This window comes from Perognathus longimembris, chromosome 2 (assembly GCF_023159225.1).
Source record: "Perognathus longimembris pacificus isolate PPM17 chromosome 2, ASM2315922v1, whole genome shotgun sequence".
Lineage (NCBI taxonomy): Eukaryota > Metazoa > Chordata > Mammalia > Rodentia > Heteromyidae > Perognathus > Perognathus longimembris.
The window spans coordinates 88,430,394-88,457,537 of NC_063162.1; the positions used below are offsets into that span (position 1 = coordinate 88,430,394).

At 42.7% G+C, this 27,144-nt stretch overlaps 1 protein-coding gene across 3 annotated transcripts in view; it reads left to right on the forward strand.

Moving 5' to 3' along the window:
* Igf2bp3 (insulin like growth factor 2 mRNA binding protein 3) overlaps positions 1-27,144 on the forward strand; it is a 104,856-nt gene that overhangs the window by 41,982 nt on the left and 35,730 nt on the right. For all 3 annotated transcript variants that reach the window (XM_048339688.1, XM_048339689.1, XM_048339691.1), the window contains exons 4-5: positions 23,564-23,615; positions 23,702-23,765. In XM_048339688.1, the coding sequence (XP_048195645.1) occupies positions 23,564-23,615; positions 23,702-23,765 (116 nt within the window). The remainder of the gene's footprint in view (positions 1-23,563; positions 23,616-23,701; positions 23,766-27,144) is intronic.

Here is a 27,144-nt window from a genome sequence, read left to right on the forward strand (position 1 = left end):
AGAATCTGCGACTATGGTGGAAACATTTTTACTTCGAGGTCACTGTGCAGTGTGGTGTTATGTAAGATCTGCGGCTGAACCATTCGCTTGACACACTGTTGTGTCTTTTGCTCTACTTGTCCATATGCTACTGAAAGATAAAAAAGGAATTCCTCTCAGGTTCTTTAGGTAGTGGCATTTTCACACTGCATGTATGTCAAGCAGGAGTAAATGACTTTTAACCGTTTAGTTTTGGAAGATGCTAACGTATTATGGGAACAAGATTGGCTGAATATTTTACTTTTATTGGTGGGAGGGGGTACTATGGTTTGAGAGCCTTGTACTTGTCAGGCAGGTTCTCTGCCACCTGAGCCCTGTTCCCAGGTAGGATCTAATCCCCTCCTCCCCCCCCCCTCCAGCCCCAGGCCATGACCTTCCTACCTACAGCCCTTCTCCTGCCTCCTGTTTAGCTGGGATTACAGGTATCATGCCTAGGTAAATGTTTTACTCTTAAATATTTGTGCAGATAACAATATGAGGAAACTCATTGTTTAAAAGACCTGCTCTGGAGAATTAGGAAAGTTTGTTTTCCCCCAAATATGTGGAATGGAGACAGGAAACAGAAAACTTTTTTTCCCCCTCTCATCCCTTACTTCCTTGCCCAGGGGACTTAGAGTAGAACTGGTATAACTATCTGGAAGGTTCCTTTTCAGAAATGTTTCTGATGGTGGACAGATTTGGGCCATCAGATACCCTTGGGAGGCGTGTGGGTGGGTGGAGTGGAGGGAATCCTTCTTTGAGTGGATCATGTGTTTGGGGGTGGTGGAAGAATTCCTAGGATGCTACCATACCATCCTACCAAATTCTTTATTTTTTTTTTATTTTTTATTTTTTTTTGGCCAGTCCTGGGCCTTTGACTCAGGGCCTGAGCACTGTCCCTGGCTTCTTCCCGCTCAAGGCTAGCACTCTGCCACTTGAGCCACAGCGCAGCTTCTGGCCGTTTTCTGTATATGTGGTGCTGGGGAATCGAACCTAGGGCCTCGTGTATCCGAGGCAGGCACTCTTGCCACTAGGCTATATCCCCAGCCCCAAATTCTTTATTTTTAAAAAAATTTATAACAGTGATATAATGTACAGAGGGTTACAGTTATATAAGTAAGGTGATGAGAACATTTCTTTATGGACAGTGTCACCCTTCCTTTGCTCTCTCTAGTTTTTCCCTTCTATCCCACCCACAAGTTGTAGAGTTCATTTTCAACACAATGTCCAGTGACTACCATTGCTACATTTGTTCACCCTTTGTCCCTCCCATTTCTGTGCTCCCTCTTACCCTCCCAAAGAAATATAAATGAACAATCAGAACAAAAAGAAAACAAAAATAGCAAACAAACAAACCTCTTGTTTCCATTTCCTGGAGTTCATTTAGATATAAATATCATTTTGTATGATCAAACACATAAGTATTGCACCTTTTTGTTCCTCTTCTAAGAATATCCTCCTTTGCTCTCACTGCGTGTGAATGCCTACAGTCCTGTATAATTTATTATGTCTTGGTGTATTTTAGATCTAGCTTCTGAATATGAGAGAAAACATGCACTGTTTGTTTCTATGGATTTGGTTTACCTCACTTAACATTAATTGTTCTAGGTCCACCCATTTCCCTGCAAATAACATTCTAAAGGCTGTGTAAAATTCCATTGTGTACAAGTATCAGTTTTTGGATTCACTCATTGATTGCAGGGCATCTGGGCTGTTTCCATAACTTGACTATTGTGAATAGTGCAGCAATGAACATGGATGTGCAAGCGTCTTTACAGTATCCTGGCTTGTGATGTTCTGGGTAGATACCCAGGAGTGGTATGGCTGGGTCATAGGGAAGATCTATATTGTTTTTCTTTTTTGTTGTTGTTGTTGTTTTGAGCAACCTCCAGACTGCTGTCCAGTGTGGTTGGACTAGTTTACATTCTTTTTTTTTCTTATTTATTGTCAAAGTGCTGTACAGAGAGGTTACAGTTACATACATTAGGCCTTGGGTACATTTCTTGTACTGTTTATCTCTCCTCATTCCCTCCTCCCCCTCCCCTTCTCTCTCTCCCCCCATGAGTTGTTCAGTTGGTTTACACCAAATGGTTTTGCAAGTATTGCTTTTGGAGTCGTTTGTCTTTTTATCCTTTGTCTCTCGATTTTGATATGCCCTTTCACTTCCCTAGTTCTAATACCAGTATATATAGTTTCCAGTGTACTCAGATAAGATACAGTGATAGTACAACCACAGGAACAACCACAGAAAGGATCATCAACAATAGAAGCTACGGTTTCACATGGCATGTTGAAAGTAATTACAACAGTGATATAACAGTCACTTCCATAACATGGAGTTTATTTCACTTAGCATCATCTTATGCATTCATAAGGGCATAGCTATTAGGCTCTTGTGATCCTCTGCTGTGACTAGCCTAAACCTGTGCTAATTATTCCCTATGAGGGAGACCATAGAGTCCATGTTTTTTTGGGTCTAGCTCACTTCACTTAGTATAATTTTTTCCAAGTCCTTCCACCAGCACAATGTTCATCGCAGCACAATTTGTCATAGCTAAAATATGGAACCAACCCAGATGCCCTTCAGTAGACGAATGGATAAGGAAAATGTAGTACATATACACAATGGAATTTTATGCCGCTATCAGAAAGAATGACATTGCCCCATTCGTAAGGAAATGGAAGGACTAGTTTATATTCTTACCAACAGTGCAGTACGTTCCTTTTCTGCCACATCCCCACCAACATTTGTTGTTTGAATTCACAATGTTGGCCAATCTAACTAGGATGAGATGGATTCTCAGAGTTGTTTTGATTTGCATTTCCTTTATGGTGAAGGATGATGAGCATTTCCTCATGTATTTCATTGTCATCCTTCCCTCTTCCTCTAAAAGTCTCTTCTTAGTTCCTTTTCTCATTTAGTGATTGGCTTATTTGCTTTGGGAGGGGTTTCTTGAGCTCCTTGTATATTTGGATATTAGGCCTTCATCTGGTGTATTGCTGGGAAAGAGCTTTTACTCTGTTAGCCGTCTTTCTAGTTTAGTAGCTATGTCCTTTGCTGTGCAGAAGTGCTTTGTTTTGATGTAATCCCATTTGTCAAGTCTTTCTCCTATTTTCTTGAGCTGTGGATCAAGTGGTAGAGAGCTGGCCTGTAGCAAAAGAAGCTCAGGGACAGTGCCCATACCCTTGAGTTTAAACCTCAGGACCAGGGGGAAACAGAGTACCTATCCCAAAGTGAACATTACCAACTATATAAATGACATGGTCCTAAAGGAAACATAAAGTCTCATGTTGGGTCAGGTGAGGAAAACAGAGCATGATGCCTCCAGTGTTCAGTGTTTGGACAAACAGTTACGGTTAGTCATCTGCACCATAAGGTTCTACATGCTAATGTGGCCCTCTTGTTGCCTCTGACTGAAATGACTGTGTGTTCCTACACAGAGATTTGAATCTATGATCTGAGAAAAATTTATAGAGAATGCATACTGAAAATCACAATCTTACTAGAAAATCCAGAGTCTTTTGATTTACTTCAGCACCTGGATATCTCATATTTCCCAATCTTACTTGTACTAGAAAAATAAATATTTTACAAAGTTTCCACTGTGCAAGATCTGATTTTTTTTCCCTAGTGTATTGTCCAGTGTAATTGATTAAGGAGGCCGAAGCCATCTCCTGGACTAAAAGTAGATTCCAGCGGAGTTCTCTATTCCCAAATTGTATCTGTGCTTCTGACATGCCAGCAGGTCAGTTGCTACTGTTTAACATGCAAAGCAAGTGATCAGCATGCTAAAAACAAAAGGCCTTGCTGGCCACTGGTGACTCACATCTGTAATCTTAACTAGGAAGCTGGTAGAGAATTGAGGTTCAAAGCCAACCCTGGCAGAAATGTCTGAGAGACTCCAGTTAACCAGCAAAATGCCAGACTGGAGGCATGGCACAAAAAGAATGGGGAAATCTTAGGGAATGTTTATTTTCATGTGCAAGGAGGCTCATGCTCATAATGGAGAATTTATATCATCCATATTAACTTTAGTGGATTTCTTTTTTCAAATTAGATGTGTTTGTTAGGCATTTCTTTTTGGACATTGTCACCTGTTCATGCTCTCCCAGTTTAGTGGGTTTCTTAATAAGGAAGTCAGAAACTTAAGGTTAACAATGGCTTCTTAAAGCAATTAACATCTTAGTGAAGTCTGACATTTGGATTTTCTGTATAGATTGAATGTAGAAAGAAAGACTGAATAGAAGAGATCTCCCTTTTGAAGGGGTTAAAAAGTAGCAACAAGAGTATCATTAAGCTAGGGGTTGGAGGTGTGGCTCTATTGGGAGAGAACTAGCCAATTTTGAGTGAAAGCATCAGGTTTGAGTCAGTCTCAGACTTGCCCCATCCTACTCCCCTCCCCCCCCCCAAAAGAGAAGAGTATCATTAAGCTAGGCTCTGTATTTTTTCTTTTTTAAAAAGGGAAACCAAGGAATTGTTATTTTGAAGGAATAAGGAAAGAAGCAGGAGAATAGCAATGCCATGTTATTTACTGTACAGAGGAAACAAACAATGGCATAGTTCATGTGAAATAACTCAGGGACGTCTCACTGTGAGCCTTGGGTGAATGTACAGGGAGAACAGCAAGACTGCTTGTTGTGAGGACGGATGGGAGGTGGGCAAGTTAGACAGGGGCCGTGGTAGATCTGCAGAAGTCCTTAGAGGCTAGAGATGCATTCTTCTGCACAAGTGCTGTTTTTGTTTGGCTACGGTGGTCAGCCATTACTTAATTCGTGATGGATACAGTTATTAATGCTAGGTAGAAGTCAGGTGAGACAGGCATATTAGATATAATGGATAATACAAAATGAATGCAAGCTGATGGCTCATGCCTGTTATTCTAGCTCCTTAGGAGGCTTAGATTTGAGGATCATGAAAGGTTCAAAGCCAGCCCGAGCAGAAAGTTCTTATCTCCAATTAAACAGCAAAAAAACCCAAAGTAGAGTGGTAGAACGCCAGCCTTGAGTAAAAAAGCTAAGGGACAGTACCCAGGCCCTGAGTTCAAGCCCCATTACTGGCACCCCTCCCTAAAAAATTATAATGAAGTACCTTAAGTACTTCAAGAAGTTAGGGGAATCAGTGATGTGAAATATTAGAATTTAGAACTGGAAGTATGGCTCACATGGTAGCTTACCGTGAGTTACAAAAGATGAGAGACCATAAGGCCTAGAGTTCAAGTCCTAGTGCTGGTCATGAAGGCTAATACAACACAGGACTAGGTGCATTCATTTCCTGTAGGTGCTGTAATGAATTATTGCAAGTTTAGTGGCCTAAGGCAACATGAATTTTTCTCCAGTTCTGGATGCCAAGAGCCTGAAACCAGTAGGGCTGATACTGTGGTAAGAGAGGGTCCTTTCCTTTGACTTTTCCTGATTCTTGTGGTCTTTCTCCATCTTCAACATGCGTTGCTCTGATCTCCACTTCTGTTATCACCTTACCTTCCTTTTGACTTTGACTCCTCTTCCCTGTCATTAATCAATCCTACGCAGATAGCTCTTATGATTTTCACAACTTTAGGATCTTAATCACCTCTAAGTTCCTTTTACTATGTGAGTAACACTGAGTACTTTCAGCAATTAGGAGATGGATATATTTGGGACTCTCTACACAGTAGAATCACAGAGTAGACAGCACTTAAATGTTAAGTAAATGATGTGGTCACAACCCCAAGAATGGGGAACCTAATATGGGAAATGCATGAACTTAGAGGGACCTCTGTGCAGAAAAGATCTTGTAGCATTCCCAGCAGGTAATCAAAGAGAATGAGGCACATGTTGTTGTAAGGCCAGTTAATAGCCTGTGCCTTTTGAGACATAGAGAAGAGATGCCATTGCAGTGGTGGTGGACTGTGACTCCTCATCTCATGCTTGACTGTGTCCAGCTGGCAGCGCTGTTTTACATCCTCTCCAGGTGCCTGAGCTCAGCCCTCCCTCCCCTCCTCTCCCCTCCTCCTTCCTCTTCCTTCCTCCTCCTGGATCTCCTTCCTCCCACTCCCCTCTCTTCCCACCCCCACTCCCCACCCCCCCCTTGTCATAAGCCCATCTTGAACTTGGTCCAGGGAGGTGACTCTCCTGCACAGGGCAGCTTTGATGTTTTAGCCAATCAGTACTTAACCTCACAAACTAAGCCAAAAACCAGATTCTTCCTTTGGTTTTTCAGTTCGCAGGGCCTTGTTTATTCTCCACATATATATCTGCAGAAGAATTTTCTTATTTCGGTCAGTCATGGGGCTTGAAACTCAGCCCTTGGGCATTATCCCTGACTTCATTTGCTCAAGGCTAGCACTTCACCACTTTGAGTGGCAGCTCCATTTCTGGTTCTCTGGTGGATAATTGCAGATAAGAGTCTCACTGATTTTTCCTGCCTAGGCTGGCTTTGAACTTCAGTCCACAGAGCTCAGCTACTAAGTAGCTAGGATTACAGGTGTAATCCACCAGCACCTGGCTACAGAATTTTCATAAACTGTAAAGCAGATGCAGTGGAGTTTCCATGTCCAGAACACCAGCAAGTCTTGGAATGGTGAAGTGGAAGCTTAAAAGACTTCCAGGGCGGCTTCCTAGTAGCAGTAGCAGTGAGATGAGGGAGGTGATGGGTAAAGAGACTCAGCCATTCAGAGTCCCCCTTTCCTGCTGGTGCTTTCAGGATCATTGTGAGTAATAGAAAATAAATAGTGCCAGCACCTCACCATACTGGGCACGCACAATGTGACTTACACAGCCTCTCCAAAGCAACTTTCCTTTGCTCTCCTGTGAGGGGCTTTTCTTCCTCAGCTCATCTTGCTCTTCGTTGTAGGGCTTTCCAAGTACAAGTTTTCTCTGCCAAGAATTCCTTGCATTTTTCTTAATTCCCACACATCAATGCCCAACTCAGACATCATTTCTTCCACAAAGCTTTCATTTATTTTCCTGCCATACCTGGATCAGGTGTGTCTCCCATACTGGCTAGTTTTGTAGCACTTAGCACTTTATGGGTTGTTATTGGTTGTGGGGCTTAAACTCAAGGACTGGGCATTGTCCCTGAGCTCTTTTGCTCAAGGCTAGCGCTCTACCACTTTGCGTTACAGTGCCATTTCAGGTTTTCTGGGGGTTAATTGGAGATTAGAGTCTCATGGACTTTTCCTGCCTGGGCTGGCTTTGAACCATGATCCTCAGATCTCAGCCTCCTGAGTAGCTGGGATTGCAGGCATGAGTCACCGGCAGCACCCAGCTTATTCCTCTTCTCTTTTTCTTTTTTGATGGAAAAAACCTCCAACTTTAGTGTTATAGAATGAGCCACACAGAATCAGAAGGCTAGGTGAATGATGGTCCTTATGGCTGTGTTATTGAGCAGGCTGTGCCCCCAGATGCCGGCCTCATTAAAGTGGATTAATGCTAAGCCCTCGGAGCTTACACCCCTGATTACTCCAAGTTCTCTTTCTCAGGCAATGCGGTGCTCCGAATGTTCTGAGCCCCTTCCACTATCCCAGAACTGTTGACTACAGCTTGAAGCTCCCCAGCTGAACAAATACTTGTGATTTCAAACTTTGTACATGATTTCCTTTCCCATAAAAGACATGGCTTCATATTAGATTCTGTCTTAACTAAGCATGGGCAAGTCTTTTCTTTGGCCACAGCTTTGTTTCTGTGTAGTAGGAATTTTATCTGGACTTGCTGCTTAATTAATGTTTGTTTTAAAAAAGGACCTTTGCTCGTGGGCTCCCCTCTGCTGCTGGAGACGGCCCTTGGCAGTACGAGGCAGGGCCTGAGCTACCTCTTGCTGATCAGGTTTGGTGTGTGGTGTCTGAGTTTAAGGGTCACTTCTACCTTACGGTATAGTTTTAAAATATTAACTTTACTACTGACTTATACATTTTTAACTCTTTATTTCCCTGGCTTCATTTTTGCAATTATGGATAGCCTCAAACAGTTTCTGTTGATTATACATTGCTTTTTGGAAGTAGTTGTGTTGTTTTTGGCTGTGCAGGTTTTTCCATGGCTAAAAGACTGGGCAAGTGACCTAGATTGATGCTTCTGTTACTTCAGAAAGTGATAATTCTAGTCCATAAGAGAAAAAAAGTCTGTTCATATTTATATCTGAAAAATAATGGAATATTTTATGTGTATGTAGCATATATTGTTTATTCACTTTAACAAGCATTGAAAGAATGTGTGATTATTGTACTCTTGCAATAATTCTGTGGCCTCTCAAGGACCTGAGGCCACAAGACAGGGCCACTGCAGGAAATCCAGTCCTCTTACAGGAGAAGAGTCTTTCAGGGAGAGAATCCTCCTATTGAACCCCTTAGATAAAACCCCCAAACCTTCTCACAAGCTGCTCCACATATTTACAGTTGGTCATTTGCTCCTGGCACGCATGGGCTCGGCATGCATTTTGGAGTACACCCATTTGCCCCTGTGAGTCTGTTTGTAGAGGTGTGCTCCTGAGAGGGTGATGCCTCTTCCACATACAGCTACCCTCAGCATGGCAGAGGGCATGGCCAGTGCCATGTTGCTTATCTACAGTAGGGTTCCCCAGATGACCCATCTGTCTTCTAGTGTTCCATTTCTCTCACCCCTGTTTCTCTGGAGTTCCAGATTCTGCGTCTGCAAATAAGGTTGAGAAACAGTACATTGTATTTTGTGTGGCTCTGAACTGTGTCTGGCCATGTGGGACCCTGGGCGTTGACTTCCATTCAGTGGGTGGAAGATTGCACATCCGTGTTCCTGGAACCTGAGACTTTATTATTGATTACAACTGAATAAGCTCATTAAGAATGTTAAAGTAATTAATTTACATGTTCAAAGGTGCTGTTAAGGTGTGTATCTCCACAAGTAACCATGTTGTTTGGGTGCGAGCACAGAGGGAATCGGTCAAGGTAAGCAGGGGTGAAGTGTCCACCCCCAGGCCAGGGCTCTGTGGAGGGACACATCTGTGGGCAGGTTAGATGGCAGCTTGTTCTTGTTCATGGAAGTGGAGATGAGTTCATCCTAAGGAAGGTGATGAGTCTTTCTTAGTGCCCCCCAGGAAGACAGGCATCAGGATACCCTCACTACAAAAGAAAGGACTACTGACCATCTTACAGCAGGTGGGAGTTGTAAGGAGTCCACGAAGATTTTTTGATTTTTTTTTTTTTTTGGGCAACTGTATGTTAGGGGTTTCAACATAATAGTTCCATATATACTTACAATATACTTCAATATATTCACCCATCCTCTCCGTATTAACTTCCTCTTCCCATCTTCCCAACTTTTTTACCTCCCTAGTAATCATCTTTGAATTTCAGGACTTTGATTGTGTTGTTTCCCTTTAGTTTCTATGACTGAGAGAAAAACAGGACACTTGTCTTTGTAGGATTGGGTTATTTTACTTAACTTGATAATCTCCAGTTCCATCCATTTTCCAGCAAATAGCAAAATTTCATTTTATTTATTTTTTTTTAAAGTTTTTATTATCAAACTGATGTACAGAGAAGTTAAGTTTCATGCGTTAGGCATTGGATACATTTCTTGTACTGTTTGTTACCTCGTCCCTCATTTCCCCCACCCCCTCCCCCTATCCCTTCCCCCCCATGAGTTGTTCAGTTCATTTACACCAAACAGTTTTGCCAGTATTGCTTTCATAGTCAAAATTTCATTTTAAATGGCTGCCATTCATATCTTAAAGAAAACTGGAAATGTTGCTGGCACTTGCATCTCACACCTATAATTTAAGCTGCTCGGGAGGCTGAGATATGATGATCACAGTTCAAAAACAGCTTGGGCAAGAAACTTAAGACTCTTACCTCCAAATAACCCTCCAAAAAGTCAGAAGTGGAGCTATGGCTGAAGTTGCTATAGAACCCTTTCCTTGAGCAAAAAAGCTTAAGTACAGTGCCTAAACCCTGAGTTCAAGTCTCAGGATGATTGCACAAAAATATTTTTGTTCATTGTGGATTTTAAAAAACTGATCATGAGGCTTGAACTCAAGGCTTGCGTTCTGTCCCTGAGCTTTTTTTGCTCAAGGCTAGTGCTCTACCACTTTGAGCCACAGTACCACTTGCAGTTTTCAGATGGCTAATTGGAAATCAGAGTCTCACTAACTTTCCTGTCCAGGCTGATGTCGAACAGTGATCCTCAGATCTCAGCCTCCTACTTATCTAGAATTACAAGTGTGAGGCACCAGCACTTGGCTAAATTTTAACTTAAAAATTCTACCATTTTGGAGCTGTAGTTAGTAGCTTTATATTTTGTTGACTTATATAGGGTGAACTATTTTTCTCAAAAATGGTGTCCTAGGTGTCTGAGCCTTAGTGATAGCCAGGGCTTGATGTGTTCATAGGTATCGCTGGCTTATCCTTGGAGAATCATCATGCTTTAGGAGTTCTGGTTATTCAGGGCTAGTGAGAACTCTACCTTCTTTGTTCTATCTTCTTTCTGGCCAGATCCATTGAGCAGAGCAGTTTTGGCCACCATTTTAGGACTGCTTTGAATGCAGAGAAGAATAATTCCTTCCTTTTTGTCCTTTACCTCCCTGTCCCCAATTATTTCAAAGCTGAGTACTTTGTGCCTTTGGGTAGGCTAGCTGTGCTGGCCAGTGTGGATGGTAGCAGGTAACACCAGTGTTGTGCATTTTAATCAGAGCACAAAATGTTGAATATCTTAGAGTATCAGTGAGATTCACTAGGTTTCTCAATTCTTTGTTGCTTTATATGCATTGTGTTCATTGTTTTTTGAACTCAGTGGTGTATTAAAGAGTCAGGGATAGCTGGGCACCAGTGGCTCATGCCTGTAATCCTAGCTACTCGGGAGGCTGAGATCTGAGGATTGCTGTTTGAAGCCAGTCCAGGAAGAGAAATCCCTGCGAGTCTCTTATCTCCAATTACGCACATAAAAACTGGAACTGGTGCTTTGGCTCAAAGTGGTAGAGCACTAGCCGTGAGCAGAACTCAGGGACAGTCGATGACTGTCACTGATTTTTTAAATTATATCTTTTACCTGCAGAGAAACTTTAATTTGAAAGTTAAAAAAAATTTTTTTTTATTGTCAAACTGATGTACAGAGAGGTTACAGTTTCATACGGATGTACAGAGAGGTTACAGTTTCATACGTTAGGCATTGGATACATTTCTTGTACTGTTTGTTACCTCCTCCCTCATTCCCCCTCCCCCTCCCCCTTTCCCTTTCCACCCCATCAGTTGTTCAGTTCATTTACACCAAACAGTTTTGCAAGTATTGCTTTTGCAGTCGTTTGTCTTTTTACCCTGTATCTCTCGATTTTGGTATTCCCTTTCAGTTTCCTAGTTCTAATACTAATATACACGGTTTCCAACGTACTCAGATAAGATACAGAGATAGTGCAGGTTCAACCACAGGAAGGGGATACAAGAAGATCATCAATAATAGAAGCTACGGTTTCACATAGCACGTCGAAAGTAGTTACAACAGTGATATAACAGTTGTTTCCGTAACAAGGATTTCATTTCACTTAGCATCATCTTATGTATTCATAAGGGTATAGCTATTGGGCCCTTGTGATGCTCTGCTGTGACTAGCCTAAACCTGTGCTAATTATTCCCTATGAGGGAGACCATAGAGTCCATGTTTCTTTGGGTCTGGCTCACTTCACTTAGTATAATTTTTTCCAAGTCCTTCCATTTCCTTACAAATGGGGCAATGTCATTTTTTCAGATAGAGGAATAAAATTCCATTGTGTATATGTACCACATTTTCCTGATCCATTTGTCTACTGAGGGGCATCTGGGTTGGTTCCATATTCTAGCTATGACAAATTGTGCTGCGATGAACATTGTTGTGCTGGTGGCTTTAATTGGAAAGTTTTGCAATTTTGAAGAGGGGCAATATTGAGATTTGAATTGAAGGGCTTCTGCTTAACTAAGTAGGCACTTTACCTCTTGAGTCATGCTCTAACCCACAGTTTTATTTTTGCCAGTCTTAAAGCTTGAACTCAGGTCCTTGGCTGTCCCTGAACTTCTTTTTGCTCAAGGCAGTGCTCTATCATTTGAGCCATTACCCAGTTTCTGGCTTTTTGTAGTTTAGTGGATGGAGATAGAGGGTCTCATGGCCTTTATCCTGCCCAGGTTGGCTTTGAACTGGGATTCTCAGATCTTAGTCTTCTGTTTTGCCTTGGTGACTGGTGATTGTTAGATTTTTTTTTTTTGATACCTTGGCCTTTGTAATAAACCCCAATTATCTGTCTTACTTGGGACTCCCTTCTGAAGACTGGCCAACTGCTTTTAAATAATATTTCCACTTATTTTTTGGAGACAGAATCTTGCTGTGAAGCCCAGGTTACTTGAACTCCACTCAATGGCCCTATCTCAGCCTCTCCCAGCATTCCCACAATAAAATTTTTTTTCTTTTATGATGTAGGTATTTATTGCTGCCTTCACTACTGCTTTTGCTGAGGAAAAAGCAAAGTTTTTGGTATGTTGTACTTCCATTTTGTTGAAGAAATGTTATGTTTTCTTCTTACCTTCTTACAAAGCCTATCCACGTGTCCACTCTCCATGTGCTCACACACTTTTCCTGCTTTTTGCTGGTTAATTGGGCATCAGCGTCTCATGGTCTTTCCTGCCCAAGGTGACTGAACCATGATCCTCAATTCTCAACCCCTGAGTAGCTGGGATTACAGGTGTGAGCTGCTGGTAACCAGCTTGCTAGTGTTTCTTGGTTCTTCATGCTGCTGTTTCCTGTCTCTGTAGTTAGGCAGATAAAGCACAGGACCATTCCTCTTGTGTCCTTTCATATGCATGTGAAGACATATTGCTTTTCTCTTGAATGTCTATAATCAGTTAAAATCGCAACTCCCTAACCACTGTATCTTGGTAAGGGTAAAAAGGTTTTTCTCCCAATACTTTCATTTGTCTGGCAGATGTCTAAAGACAGAATAATTTAATCATAAGGTAGGCAGATGTTTATGTTTCTAGAAACCTTCAAACAATCTTCTAAAGTAGTTGTACCATATTTTTTGTTCCCTCTAGCAGACCCAGTCCTCAGCAATACTTCATATTTCCAAGTTAGCCCATACAGAGGGTTGTAATATCTAATTTTGTTTATGTGTATTGATAACCGCTTTATTGAGATACTCATGTACTATCAAGGTCACTTTTTACAGTGTGCATTTTCTAGTGCATATTTAGTACATTCACAGAATAGTAGAATGTCAACACTATTTTTAGAACATTTTTGTCACCTTAAGAGCAAACATGCATTTTCTACTTTTCTCCTCTTCCCAGTAGCCCCTGGCAACCAGGAATCTGCTTTGTTTCTATAGATTCCTGTGTTGTTCCAGCACACACTGGTTTATCTGTGATAGCTGTTGCACACAGAAGCAGCATGCTAGTGATGAGATGCATCTGAGTATACGGGAGCACGCTCTTCCAGCTTTTCAGTTTTCCTTGTTATCTACAAAGTTCCTTTAAAAAGGAATGAAGCAGCCAATACATGCTGAAACATGCTTGAACCTTCAGAGTTGAAAGGAACTAGACACAAAAGGCTCCATTTCATTCCATTTACAACACATGAAGTGTCCAGAATACACGCCTCCAGACAAATGAAGACCTGTGAGGAATCGCTGGTGCAGCCTCCTGAGTCCCATCTGACTCTTTCATGTCTGCTCTGTGATGGATGAGAGGCCTTCCCTCTTTGAAGTCTACTATTTGGGTCCTGGAAACAGGGTTAATATCTACCTTGGAAGATTGGATGAGTAGAAGGGATAATGTGTGCATAATCATGAATGCTTGGTGGCTATAGAGGATGCAATTCTGAGCAAGGGCCTACGCTAGATAAGGAGTCTCAGTCCATCAGAAAGACTAGTCAGCTGCCTGTGGGAAGACAGGCTTTCCTGGGTGAGGTTCATGGTACTTTACCTGGGAGACAAAGGTATACATTAGTTTTTCTCTAATATGGAGCTGTTTTCCACAAACCAGGAAGCTTGAAGCAACAGAAATTCATTTTTGCACAGTTCTGAAGACCTGAAGTAAGAAATGAAGTTGCCAGCAAGTGTGTTTTCTAACTGGTGGCCTTTGTCAGTTGTTGGGCTTGAACTCAGGGCTAGGGCACTGTCCCTGAATTCTTTTGCTCAAGGCTAGTGCTCTACCACTTTGAGCCACACCTCTACTTCTGGCTTTGTAGATAAATCTTACGGGCTTTCTTATCCAGGCTGGCTTTGAACCACAATCCTCAGATTTCAGCCTGCTGAATAGCTAGGATTATAGGTTTGAGCCACTGGCGCCCAGCCTTGCTTCTGTGTAGCGTCTGTGTAGCCTATATGTAGGGCCTAGAACACTAACCTACACTCTCCTCTAGATTTGCCTATTCTGGAGATTTAATTAAATCATACGGTATATAGCCTTTTGTCTTTCTTTTGTTTGTTTGGGTTTTTTTGTTTTCGTTTGTTTTTTGGGACAAGGTCTTTCTGAGTAGCCCAGGTCTAAAATGCATGATCCTCCTATTTGTATGCGAAGTACTGACATTATGTCTAGCTTGCTTCTTTCGGCATGGTATTTTCGAGGTGTAGTCATTTTAGAATGTATTTTAATTCCTTTGTATAGCTAGAAAATATTCTACATGAGTATGTCCACATTGGTTCTCTATTCTTCATTTTATTGGACTTAGTTTGTTTCTGTATTTTGGAATGCTACCATGAACATTGTATACATGTTTTGGGGCAGATGTAGTCTTTTAGTTCTTCTTACCTAGGAGTGTAACTGCTGGTTGGTGTGTGACTCCTGGGAGGAATTGTGAGACTGTTTTCCTAAGTGGTTGCATCATTTTACATTCTTGCCTGAGGATTTCAATTTCATCATATCCTTGGCCAAACACTTGTTATTGTGGTTTTGGTTTACATTGCCCTTATGAGTAATGATGCTGATCATCACCACGTATTTATTGGCCTCTTGCATATTGTTTATAGGAGAATGTTTATTTAAATCCTTTGCCCAATCCAGTTTTTTAAAAATTAAGTTTCGATGGCGCCAGTCCCTCATGCTTGTAATCTTCGCTACTTGGGAGGTTGAGATTTGAGGATTGAGGTTCAAAACCAGCAAGAAAGTTTGTGAGGGCTTGGGATATGGCCTAGTGGCAAGAGTGCCACATGAAGCCCTGGGTTCAATTCCCCAGTACCACATATATAGAAAACGGCCAGAAAGGGCGCTGTGGCTCAAGTGGTAGAGTGCTAGACTTGAGCAAAAAGAAGCCAGGATAGTGCTCAGGCCCTGAGTCCAAGGCCCAGGACTGGCAAAAAAAAACAAAAAACAAAAAACAAAAAAAGTTTGTGAGACTCTTTATTTCCAATAAACCACTGAAAAAGCCAAAAGTGGAGCTTAAGTGGTAGAGCATTAGCCTTGAGCAAAAAGACACTCAGGAACAGTATTCCTGTCCTGAGATTAAGCCGCAGGACTGGCACCAAAAATATAAATTAAAAAAATTGAGTTTTGTCTAGTGATTTGGTTTTTCAGTCAGTGCCTCATCGCTCTACCACTGAGCTATATCCATGACTCCTTTTGTCTTTTTGTTAAGTTGTGAGTGTTCTTTTATGTAAGGCTAGTGATCTACCACTTGAGCCACAACTCCACTTCCAACTTCTTTGGTGATTAATTAGAGATAAGACTGACAGACTTTTACTGCCCAGGCTGGCTTTGAACCACACTCCTCAGATCTCAGCCTCTTGAGTAGCTAGGTACAGGCATGAGTTTAGTTTGTCTTTTCAATTTTTAGTAACATATTTTGAAGCACAGAAGCTTTAAACAGTTTAAATGTAATTAGACTTCTTCAGTGTTTATAATGGTGGTCTGTTCTGTTTTATTTATATAGTTACTAATTTCTTTAATCATTCTTCATTGCTGGCTGTGTAAATAATTTTCAGTTTCAGTTCAGCAATTCATATAATGACACAAACATACCTGTTAACATACCTGTGCACAATTTTTCTGACATTCTTGATTTCTTCAGTCATAATTAAACAGAAATTAAGTTAGTGTATCAGAAGTTACTTATGTCTCATTTCATTTTAAATAATTTATGAGATTGGGTCTCATGGTATATTCCAGGTTGGCCTCAAACCCAAGATCTTCTGCCTCAGCTTCCTCAGTGCTGGGATTACAGGTGTGAACAACCATACCTGGTTGGCTTCATTTCCCTTTTTCATTGTCAAATTGCTTTAGAGAAATGTTGAAAGTCCTCCTCCCCCTCCTCCCCCTCCTCCCCCTCCTCCCCCTCCTCCCCCTCCTCCCCCTCCTCCCCCTCCTCCCCCTCCTCCCCCTCCTCCCCCTCCTCCCCCTCCTCCCCCTCCTCCCCCTCCTCCCCCTCCTCCCTCTCCTCCGTCTCCTCCATCTCCTCCATCTTGGGGCTTGAACTCAGGGCATGAGTACTGTCCTGTTCAAGGCTTGCACTCTACCACTTGAGCCACAGCACCACTTCTGGTGTTTTTTTGTTTATGTGGTACTGAGGAATCGAACCCAGGGCGTCATGGGTGCCAAGCAAGCACTGTACCGCTAAGCCACATTCCCAGCCCAGTACAAGGCTTTCTGGTGCCGTATGGTTAGAATGGCACACAGCATGATCCCTTAGGCCTGTTGGTGTCCCTTGCCCATTTGCAATTGGAACTGCTTAGTTTCTTCAAAACTATTAATCTGTTTTAACCAAATTAGGACCTTTTGCAAACAAAACCCATTTAATGTGACACTAAGACCCTGTAATTGCTAATTCAGTCCAGACACAAATGGGAGAGCCTTGACTTTTCTATATTCCCTTCATTAAAATGTACTGTGTATTCTGATAAAGTCTTGAGGTATGGAACAACAAAAGCACATTTGAAGGATGGATCCTTGTGAAAAACATCAGTATTGACTTCAGAACCATTTCTTTCCCTTCTTAGTATTTTTGTCTTTTTTTTTTTTTTTTTTTTTTTGATACTAGGGATCGAACCCAGGACGTTGCACTTGCTAGGCAAGCGCTTTGCCATTGAGCTACATCCCGGACCTTCCCTTCTTAGTATTTTTAAATCATTCTTTTAAAAAAGTATTACATGGGAGGATGGCATGTATGTGGCTCATGTGGTAGAGTGCCTGACTAGCAAAGGTAAGGCTCTTGAGTTTAAACCTCAGTACTGGGCTGGGAATATGGCCTAGTGGCAAGAGTGCTTGCCTCGTATACATGAAGCCCTGGGTTCGGTTCCTCAGCACCACATACATAGAAAAGGCCAGAAATGGTGCTGTGGCTCAAGGGGCAGAGTGCTAGCCTTGAGCAAAAAGAAGCCAGGGACAGTGCTCAGGCCCTGAGTTCATGTCCCAGGACTGGCAAAAACAAAACAAATAAACCTCAGTACCCCCCCCCCCAAAAAAAAGCCCCCCACAAGAAAAGCAGTATTGAATAGGGCTAGTGAGTAAAATGCATCTGGGATGATTACTACTGCTTCTTCTAGAGGCTGTTTACAAAAGCTACTTCCTACATCAGTGACTTTATTCAGAATTAGACTTTTGACCTGCCTGCTGCCTTTCTCTTTTCCTCTGGTGATTTGTAGCCTTTTGGAGTGATGGCCTCTGCCTGTTTACTAAAGAAATAAGCTACCGAGTTCTGACAGTGCTATGTGACTCTCATTGTTTTGTCTTGTGAGACAGTCTTACTATGGAGCCCAGATTGACTTCCCATTAAGGGTCCTCCTGCCTTGGTTCTCCTAAGTGAACTATTGCAGGCTGATGATTATCACCAGCATTATATGCTATGGATTGAGTGATAACCCCTTATGGTTTTCATTTGCATTTTCCTAATGTCTTTATGGGACAATCACACTTCTAAAAACCATCTGGAGAGATCAACTAAAGTGATTTCTTTTTTATAGTTGAAGGTACCTCCACCTGTTTTTGGAAGCAGGTGATTTAAAAAAACAACCCTAACATTGCAGCTTTTACACATGTATCAAAAACTAATGTGAATACCTTCATCTGACTGAGGAATATTGAAATACTGGATTTGGTACTTGGAGCTTGAGCTTATTGACTCTGGGAACAGATGCACAGCACAGGTTTGGTTTTCTCTTCAGGTGCTAGCCAAACAAGAACCATCCTGTTTTTCACTCTGTATGTTTATATGATTTTATTTAAGTTACATGGTGAGACGAAATAGATTTATAGATCAAGGTTAAGACTGTGGGCTGTGGCATCTGACAGCTGTGATTTGAACCACTCTGCACGAGTTCTGCGGCTGTGAACCTTTCTGTGCTGGACTGTGTCCGTCTAGATGGGGCAATCACGTTACCTTATGGGATTGTGTAGCTTACAGTGAGAAGTCAAATGTGACCAGCCACGTTGATGACCAAAAGATGGTGCTGCCAGAGATGAGATGAGCAGGTCCCACAAGGATTTTAAGGCACTTGTTAGAGACTTGGGCTCCTACTCTAAACATAAAAGAGAAGCCCTTCGAGGTTAGGGAGAGCTGTGGCTTGATCAGCACAGCACCGACTGTTTGCTGGAAATAGAGTGGAAGCCTCTTAGGCTCTGAAGCTTCTGCGCCTTCAGAGGCAGCAGAGGGCATGGCGACTCTCATTTGTCTCTGATCACGTGACTATTTGGAGTGCTAAACTACCCTCTCCCTTCCTTTGTTAGAGGATCTAACTGAAAATTGGAGGGTTTTTTCCAGAAAGCTGTGAGGCTTTGCTCTGTGTGGCTGGATCACTGGGACTGGGCTTTTCTGAAGGTAATGGAGTATGCCCAGAAGGTTTTGTGAGAGTACCATGAGCAAGAGTCTTCCTTAGCTTTGTTATAAGGGTTAGAGTCTTTTCTGAGTGACTTTATACTGGCAACAAGGTGATAATTTTTTCTTTTCAGTGTTTGAATTTTGTGCCCATATTTGCTATAAATTATTGGGGCCTGTGATGCAGGACTGTCTTATAGTCACACAGTTTTCTCTCAAAGAGATAGAAAAGAACAAAGTTACCAGGATGATTGTATCCATATTTGATGATTGCTTCCTGTTTCTACAAAATGTATTGCACCGTATTTGAAGGAAGTTCTGCCCTCTTCCTATTGCTGCTCTACAAAGTGAGTTCTTTGGAGCCGTTACCCTCACCTTGTTGAAATAAGGAATAACCAAAGCATCTTTATGGTAACCTTTCCTGGATGTCTGGAAGGTTATAGGCTGGGCAGGTATGTTTCAACAAGGTTTGGATTGGAAGATGTTAAATGCTCCTGCTTTGAATATCACTTGAATTTCACTGTGCCTTTGGTCCTGCTGTGACTTTGTGCTACCACAACTTTTTAGTATGCATTTGTAACAGATGCCTGTTAACTTAAATGACCATGGGCTTTATTTAGTGTCAATACTGGGGCTTGAACTCAAGGCCACATGCTCAGCTCCTCTTTCTACCCGCTCCCACCCCCTACTCCCAGGCCGGCACTCTACATGTGCCAAAACTCTACTTCCAATTGTGGACTTTTTTGTTGTTAAGGAGTTGCACAAAAGCGTTAAAATTCTGTAAGAAAACAAGTTCAATCATCCTAGGACAATGTCACCCCTTCCTCCATTTTCCTCTATTTTCCCCCACCCATCCCTGCCTATAAGTTGCATAGTTTACTTTTTACATGGTGTATATAGAATACTACGACTGCATTTATTTATACTTCCCTCCAGTCCTGTGCCTCCCCCCTCCAAAAAAAGAGACAAAAGCAACAACATTTTTGTAAGAGTTTCTATTTGCTGAATTTGTTTATAACTATGGACCTTTTTTTGGGCAGGGGGTGGTCATTCGTGGGGCTTGAACTCTGGGCCTGGGCACTGTCACTGAACTCTTCAGTTCAAGTTGAGCCAAAGCGCCACTTCTGGCCATTTTCTATATATGTGGTGCTGGGGAATCGAACCCAGGGCTTCATGTATATGAGGCAAGCACTCTTGCCACTAGGCCATATTCCCAGCCGCGCTGTTCTTCTCTTTTGGCCCTTAGAGGTCAGATTAGCTGTGGTTGCAGAGCCATGCAGAAGGTACCCCATTCCCAGAGGGCCCTACAGAATATGGCATGTCATACAGAGCTTATTGCCCAGTGCTGTGGCTTCATCTTCTGAAACACACAGGCAGAACAGCACATAGACAAATAAAGATAACTGTAATCTAAGGCCATACATATGCATCATAAATGACCTGCCCACCTAAGTATGGCTACCAGTGGGACTATAAAGAACAGATTTCTCTGAGGCTGGGAATGTGGCTTAGTGGTAGCGTGCTTGCCTGGCATGCATGAAGCCCTGGGTTTGATTCCTCAGCACCCACATGCACAGAAAAATCCAGAAGTAGGCACTGTGGCTCAAGTGGTAGAGTGCTAGCCTTGAGCAAAAAGAAGCCAGGGACAGTGCTCAGACCCTGAGTTCAAGCCCCAGGACTGACAAAAAGAAAAAAAAATAACAGATTGCTGTGACACACTGACAGCCCTATCAAAGGTTACTGACCATCAGGATAGTGGGAGAGTAGAGATAGGAAGATTATAAAATGATACTGCTTTCATTTCCAGGAACCATCAGAGCCTTGAGGGTGTGGCTGGCACACAGATGCAGGGAAGTGTGGGTAGTACATGGACTCGGGAGAGGGGGCAGTGGAAAAGGGGCAGGCTTCTCCATGCTGAAGCAGGAGCAACTTGCTGAAGCATCCACAATTTGAAGCACTGAAGCGGGGGAGCAGTGACTTGTGGGTGGAGGAGTGTAGTGTTGGAGTGCTGGGCTGAGAGCAAAGTTCCTCAGCCTCTTGGTTCAGATACTTCAGAGGTGACAGGACCAGAGCAGAGGGGATAAAGAATAAGTTACTGGCAGAAAGTTTGTTTCTGCCACTGGTGTTACCAGCTGAAATACAGCATGTGTTGTGGGCTGCTGGGCTGCTGGGCTGAGGCTCGAGCACAGAGGAAATCTTGTTACACTGGAGATAAATAACTTTTAACTTTATTGCGTGATATATGTACAAATATACTGGCTACTAGATGGCCTCAAGGACTGAAGAAACTTATCTGATAGTGATGGATCTGAGTGCTCTAATTTCCAATTAACAAAAAATCTGCAACTGGAGGCATGGCTCAAGTGGCAGAGCAACAGCTGTGAGATGCAGGGTTGTGGGAAGGAGCTGAGTGCGAGCTCCAGGTTCAGTTTCTGGTGTGTGCGCGTGCATGAGCATACACACAAAGAAAGGAAGGAAAGGTCAACATTATAAGGAAACTCACCACCAGAGCAGGGCACACCTCATGAAGGGCACTGTTCTAATGTGCTGTACCAGGCTCCTCCCCAGCACACGTTTCACTTAAATATTTGATGTCAGGCAGATCAAATATCACAGGTGTGAGGTGGCTCACACCTGTAATCCTATCTCTTCAAGAGTCTCGAGGTCAGAGGATTGTGGTTCAAAGCTAGCCTGGGAAGAAATTCCATGATACTCTTTATCACCAACTAGCTACCAAAAAGCGGGAGGTACACCTGTGGCTCAAGTGGTAGCGCGCTAGCCTTGAGTAAAAAAGCTCATGGGCCGTGTGCAGGCCTTGAATTCAAACCTCAGGATGGTGGGGGGTGGGTGGGAAGGAAGATTATATTTGAACAAGTTTTTGTGCCTGTGTGTTCTAGAGTTAGAGCTGGGAACCAATGTCTCCTTTTCTTGTGGAGTGCATGTGCTAGTGTCTGAAACAGATGTGTGTGGCGTCTTTAATGCTTAGAAGGAAAAATGTGAACATTAAGTTTTTTGATGGGAGGTATAATTAGAGGCAAAGGTTAATGTGCTTCTAGTAGTGTACTCAGAGGAAATTCACCGTGTGAACACTTCCATGAAAGGGCATTCTATGCACAAGTAGGTATCAGCCTTACTCCAAAGAAGAAAAGCACGTCCCACAGAGAAACGCTGTTACAGAGTTCACAGTCAATGAACTAAAGGCCTAAAGGATGCCACCCAAGGCAGAGCTTCCTTCAGTGTTACAAGTCGCTTAAGTAGGAGCTCACCATAAAAATTTAGCATGTTTCTTTTTTTGCAGTGGTTGGTATCAGACCTGGGGCCTTGACCTTATTGGGCAAGCAATCTACTCACTTGATCCATGCCCTCAGCTCCCCTCCTCCCTTTTTGGAACTTGTTTTTGAGGAAGGGTCTAACAAACTGCCTGGGTTGGCCTTGAACTCTTGGTCTTCCTGCCTCTGCCTCCTGAGTAGCTGAGATTACAAACATGCATCACCATCCTGGGTGTGGCTTTCTTTTTTTTTAAGTTTGTTTTATTCTGGGCCAGAAAATATTTTCAAGAAACTGCCCTAAATTTGGCAATTAAGTTAATGAATGATTAAATTAAGAAGTTTCATGGAAATGTATAGAAACTTATTTTCACTGTTCCAGAAAAAAATTTGTTATATAGTTTTCAGAAGCGAACAACAGCTGACATAAGCATATAGCTCATAATATGACAAACGTGCAGTTACTGTTTTAATGGCTTCTTCATAGACACAAGAAAGATGTTGAAAACAGATTTAAATTTACTTTTCCAACCAAGTATAGATTCAGGAATGTTGACTTCACTTGATACCATTTATTCTACATGCTTTGTGTATATTAGTCTTCAGTGCAAGACTCCAAGAAGAATATCAAGTATGCTTCATTTTGCAAGTCTGTTCTGTTATACATGGAAGGGCTATAAAAGGAAGTTCTTTGGAAAGAAGATCTTATAGTTTCTTAACTTGGTCCCATCTCATGACTGTGTGTCCAAAGAGGAAGTCAGATGACATGCTCAGTGTGTAAGAAATGGGTGCTTCTTTCTTCTTCTTCAGACTCCAGATCCTGTTCACAGGGGCCTCTGGACACTGTGCAAAGCTACTAATACTTCTTCTTCTTCTTTCTTTTTTTTTTTTTTTTTTTGGCCAGTCCTGGGCCTTGGACTCAGGGCCTGAGCACTGTCCCTGGCTTCTTCCCCGCTCCAGGCTAGCACTCTGCCACCTGAGCCACAGCGCCCCTTCTGGCCATTTTCCATATATGTGGTGCTGGGGAATCGAACCAAGAGCTTCGTGTGTAGGAGGCAAGCACTCTTGCCACTAGGCCATATTCCCAGCCCTACTAATACTTCTTGATGTGCTTTAGGAAATGAGATTCATGTCAGGGATCAGAAAGTCAGCCTGGTGACCGCCCCCCCCACCCCCCACTCCAGTACATGAAGCTAAGGCAGGAATATCTTGAGTTCAATAAAAGCCAAATCAGGCTTTGGGTGAGACCGTGTGTCTATACAAACCATGGGCCAGGGCTATAGGTCTGTGATAGAGTGTTTGCCTAGCATGTATAAGGGCCTGGGTTTTGATACTCAGTACTACCCAAAACAACCAAACAGTAGGTTAAGGGGTGGACAAGAGAAAAGTTCAGCGTCTCTAGTGTTCATGGTGGTGATGCCTCTCCCATAGGTGTATGGTGCAAAGTCCCAGCTAACTTTTGGTTTTGGTTCCTTTTTGTCAACAGTTCTTAATTATTTTAAAATATATTCTTGCTCTGGCTAATAAGTTGGGAAACTCAACATGTATATTTTTCTCTCCCCTCCTGCTAGGTGCTGGATAGTTTACTCGTCCAGTATGGAGCGGTGGAGAGCTGTGAGCAAGGTACAAGTCTTCTGAATTCCTTTCAAAGTTGTAAGAGGAAGGAAGTAGAAAGGAAACTAACTTGGATTTGCTTTTTCTTTCTCCAGTGAACACTGACTCAGAAACTGCCGTTGTAAATGTCACCTATTCCAGCAAGGACCAAGCTAGACAGTAAGCAGCCTGAATCTTATCTGTTATTTGCTAGTTTAAGTACAGTAACTTACTGTTTGTGGATTTCTTAAGAAACTTCATCTGGTAAAGTTCCATCCTGCAAATACACCTTTCATCTCCCGTTTGAATGGCTAGTAAGAATTTACATTGGCCTCACTTTATTCCCTCTTCTGGGGATCGAAGACCATTTGTAGATTGAGGTAGTATGAAGCTGAGCCACAGCCTACTTGCAGAAAGGCCTGAGCCTGGATATTGCTTCCAAACCCATAAATTCCTTTTCCTCCCTCTTGTGACACATTATTACGATTGTATTTGAAAGTGGTAAGTTGGTCATGTGTTAAGCCAACAGGAGCTGAGTGTTCTCTTGTCTCCCTGAATTCTCTAATGATTGCTACTGACATTCAGAAGGTGCCAGACAATGAACCAATGGTGCTTTTAGATTTAGGCAGCATAATTAATAAAACTTCACAGATGAATTTCTGGTAATTTTGTAGACCCCAAATGACTGATCTAACGAATTGACACAGAGGGAGAGGAAGAGAAAGAGAATGGCACAGACAGTGTGAGAGAAAGAGAGAGAGAATGAGGGTCTCATGCCCCCGGCCTCTGTCAGCTGTGTTTGGGACATGAGAACCAGGCATCACGGAGTCCCCAGCAGTAAGATGCTGAGGGAGTGGCAGTGGACTGCGGGAAACCTCAGGCCTTTGTGTGGGAATGGCGAAGGGACCCCACACCTCTGCCTGAGCCCTAGGGAAAAAGGCAACATGAACTTCACTGTCACCAAAGGCAATTCTCTCTCTCTCTCTCTCTCTCTCTCCCTCCCTCCCTCCCTCCCTCCCTCTCTCTCTCTCTCTCTCTCTCTCTCCCTCCCTCCCTCCCTCTCTCTCTCTCTCTCCCTCTCTCTCCCTCTCCCTCTCTGTCTCTCTCTCTCCCTCCCTCTCTCCCTCCCCCCCCCTCTCTCTCCCTCTCTCTCTCCCTCCTAGGAATAAGGTAGCCATTCAGGAGACACATGGAACTTTTGTATTAAAACAGGTCATATCTCCATGGCTCAAAATTGTAAAAGATCTAGAGATGTACATAGTGCAAATCTTCCCAGCATTGCTCCCTCCACGACCTTGACACTGTCAGATAGCCCTGTGGAAGACAAATACAGTCTTCTATTTTTCTTTCACACAAATGTTATTTATTTTGGTAGTGGCTTTAGGATATGATCATATAGATGTGAAGTGACTGTTTTAGTTAATCCCTCATTGGATGTTTAGACTGTCCCAGTCAGGAACAGTGTTGTGGTGAATCCTTTCACAGATGTCATTTTGGGCACGTGTGTGCATATGTCTACAAGATAAATTCCTGAGGTAGAATTGCATTTGTGATTATCCTTTGTATACTTGAAGTAGTTTAAATCTCCTTAGCACTGTTTGAGGGTGTTTGTTCATACACTCCCTAATGTAGGGCTTTATCGAAGATTACCTTTCTGATGGAATGAAAGCGATATCCCGTTCTGTTAATTTCAGGTACCAGTGGCTCACACCTGTAATCCTAACTACTCAGAAAGCTAAGATCTGAAGATCAGAGCTAGCCTGGGCAGGAAAGTTTGTGAGACTCTTATTTCCAATTAACTACCAAAAAAGTTGGAAGTAGAGCTGTGGTTCAAGTGGTAGAGCACTCACCTTGAGAATATAAAAAGCTCAGAGTCACAGCCTAGGCTGAGTTCAAGCCCTAGGACTGGCATTTTAACAAGAAAAAAAGTGGGGGGGAGGGGGCAACACTGAAAAATTTTAATGTGTAAAAATTTTTATTTTCTTTTGGTTTGTCCTTTGTGTTAGTAAAGAAAGGTTGCAAACAGAAGGAAAAATATATGTGAGGTCTTATACATCATAGGAATTGTGGGTTTAGTTCATCAGCTCTGTCATGTAAGATTATCTCACTTTAAACCATCAGTAGGAGGGCTGGGAATATGGCCTAGAGGCAAGAGTGCTTGCCTCGTATACATGGGGCCCTGTGTTCAATTCCCCAGCACTACGTATACAGAAAACAGCCAGAAGTGGCGCTGTGGCTCAAGTGGCAGAGTGCTAGCCTTGAGCAAAAAGAAGTCAGGAGCAGTGCTCAGGCCCTGAGTCCAAGCCCCAGGACTGGCAAGATAAATAAATAAAATAAAATAAAAACCACAAAAAAAACCCAAAAACAAACTAAACCATTGGTAGGGTGGGAGTTGAACTGGCCCTGTGGTTCTTACATGTGTACACTCACCTAAAGATCTTCATGGGAGTCTTGGCAAGTCAAGAAGTCTTTATTAGAGGGAACCAATGGTAGAATTTGAAAATTGACAAGGCTAACAAGATGAAGGCAACAGGTCTACTTTAGCTGGTAAAGTCCTGGGAGACACGTGTGTTGGAGACATACCTATGTATCTTTAATGAGGCAAACTTAACAGAGACAAACTAATTGATAATATAGCATGTAGCTCCTGGTTCCTGTTAACAATAATTTAAAAAAATTCCAAGGCATTCATGAGTAATTCTTAGCAGGAGAGGGAATGGGAAGAGAGGGGCAGGGAGGTATGGGGAGGGGAGGAAAGTGTCTGCCTAGACAGGATTAATCTTATCAGACAGCAAGCTGAATGTGGAGAATTATGCTTGTAAGAGACTGAGCAGTGACTTAGTGATATCAAGGAAGTAGGGAGAAGGTGTTAGAAATTGTATAATTTTGGTAACTAGGTAACATAGACAAGTAAATTAGGCACTGGAGTTAGCAAAGTCCTATCCATCCACTTAGTTCTCATTGCATTGAGTACTAATTCTTGGCCACAAGCTGCTAGTGAGCAAAGGGCTTGTTGGCACTACATGCTTCCTGAGGTTGGAGAGTGCTTGGAGAAGGAACACGTGAATTTAGTTCCTGCCAGAGTCAAGTGGCTTTAAAGAATATTGTCCTCCAATCACTGCCTTGAATTCCAAGATCAAAGGGAATTAGAACTCCATTATGGCTTTTTTTTTTTTTTTTGGCCAGTCCTGGGCCTTGGACTCAGGGCCTGAGCACTGTCCCTGGCTTCTGTTTTGCTCAAGGCTAGCACTCTGCCACTTGAGCCACAGCGCCACTTCTGGCCGTTTTCTGTATATGTGGTGCTGGGGAATTGAACCCAGGGCCTCATGTATACGAGGCAAGCACTCTTGCCACTAGGCCATATCCCCAGCCCTCCATTATGGCATTTAAAGAAAGGTTAAAGGTATTTCCAAAACATAGAAAGCTCCGTTTGGAGCCAGTGCTGGTGGCTCATGCCTGTAATCCTAGCTACTTAGGAGACTGAGACCTGAGGATAGTGGTTTTTGAACCACTAGCCCAGGCAGGAAAGCATGTGAGACTGTCTCCAATTAACCACCAG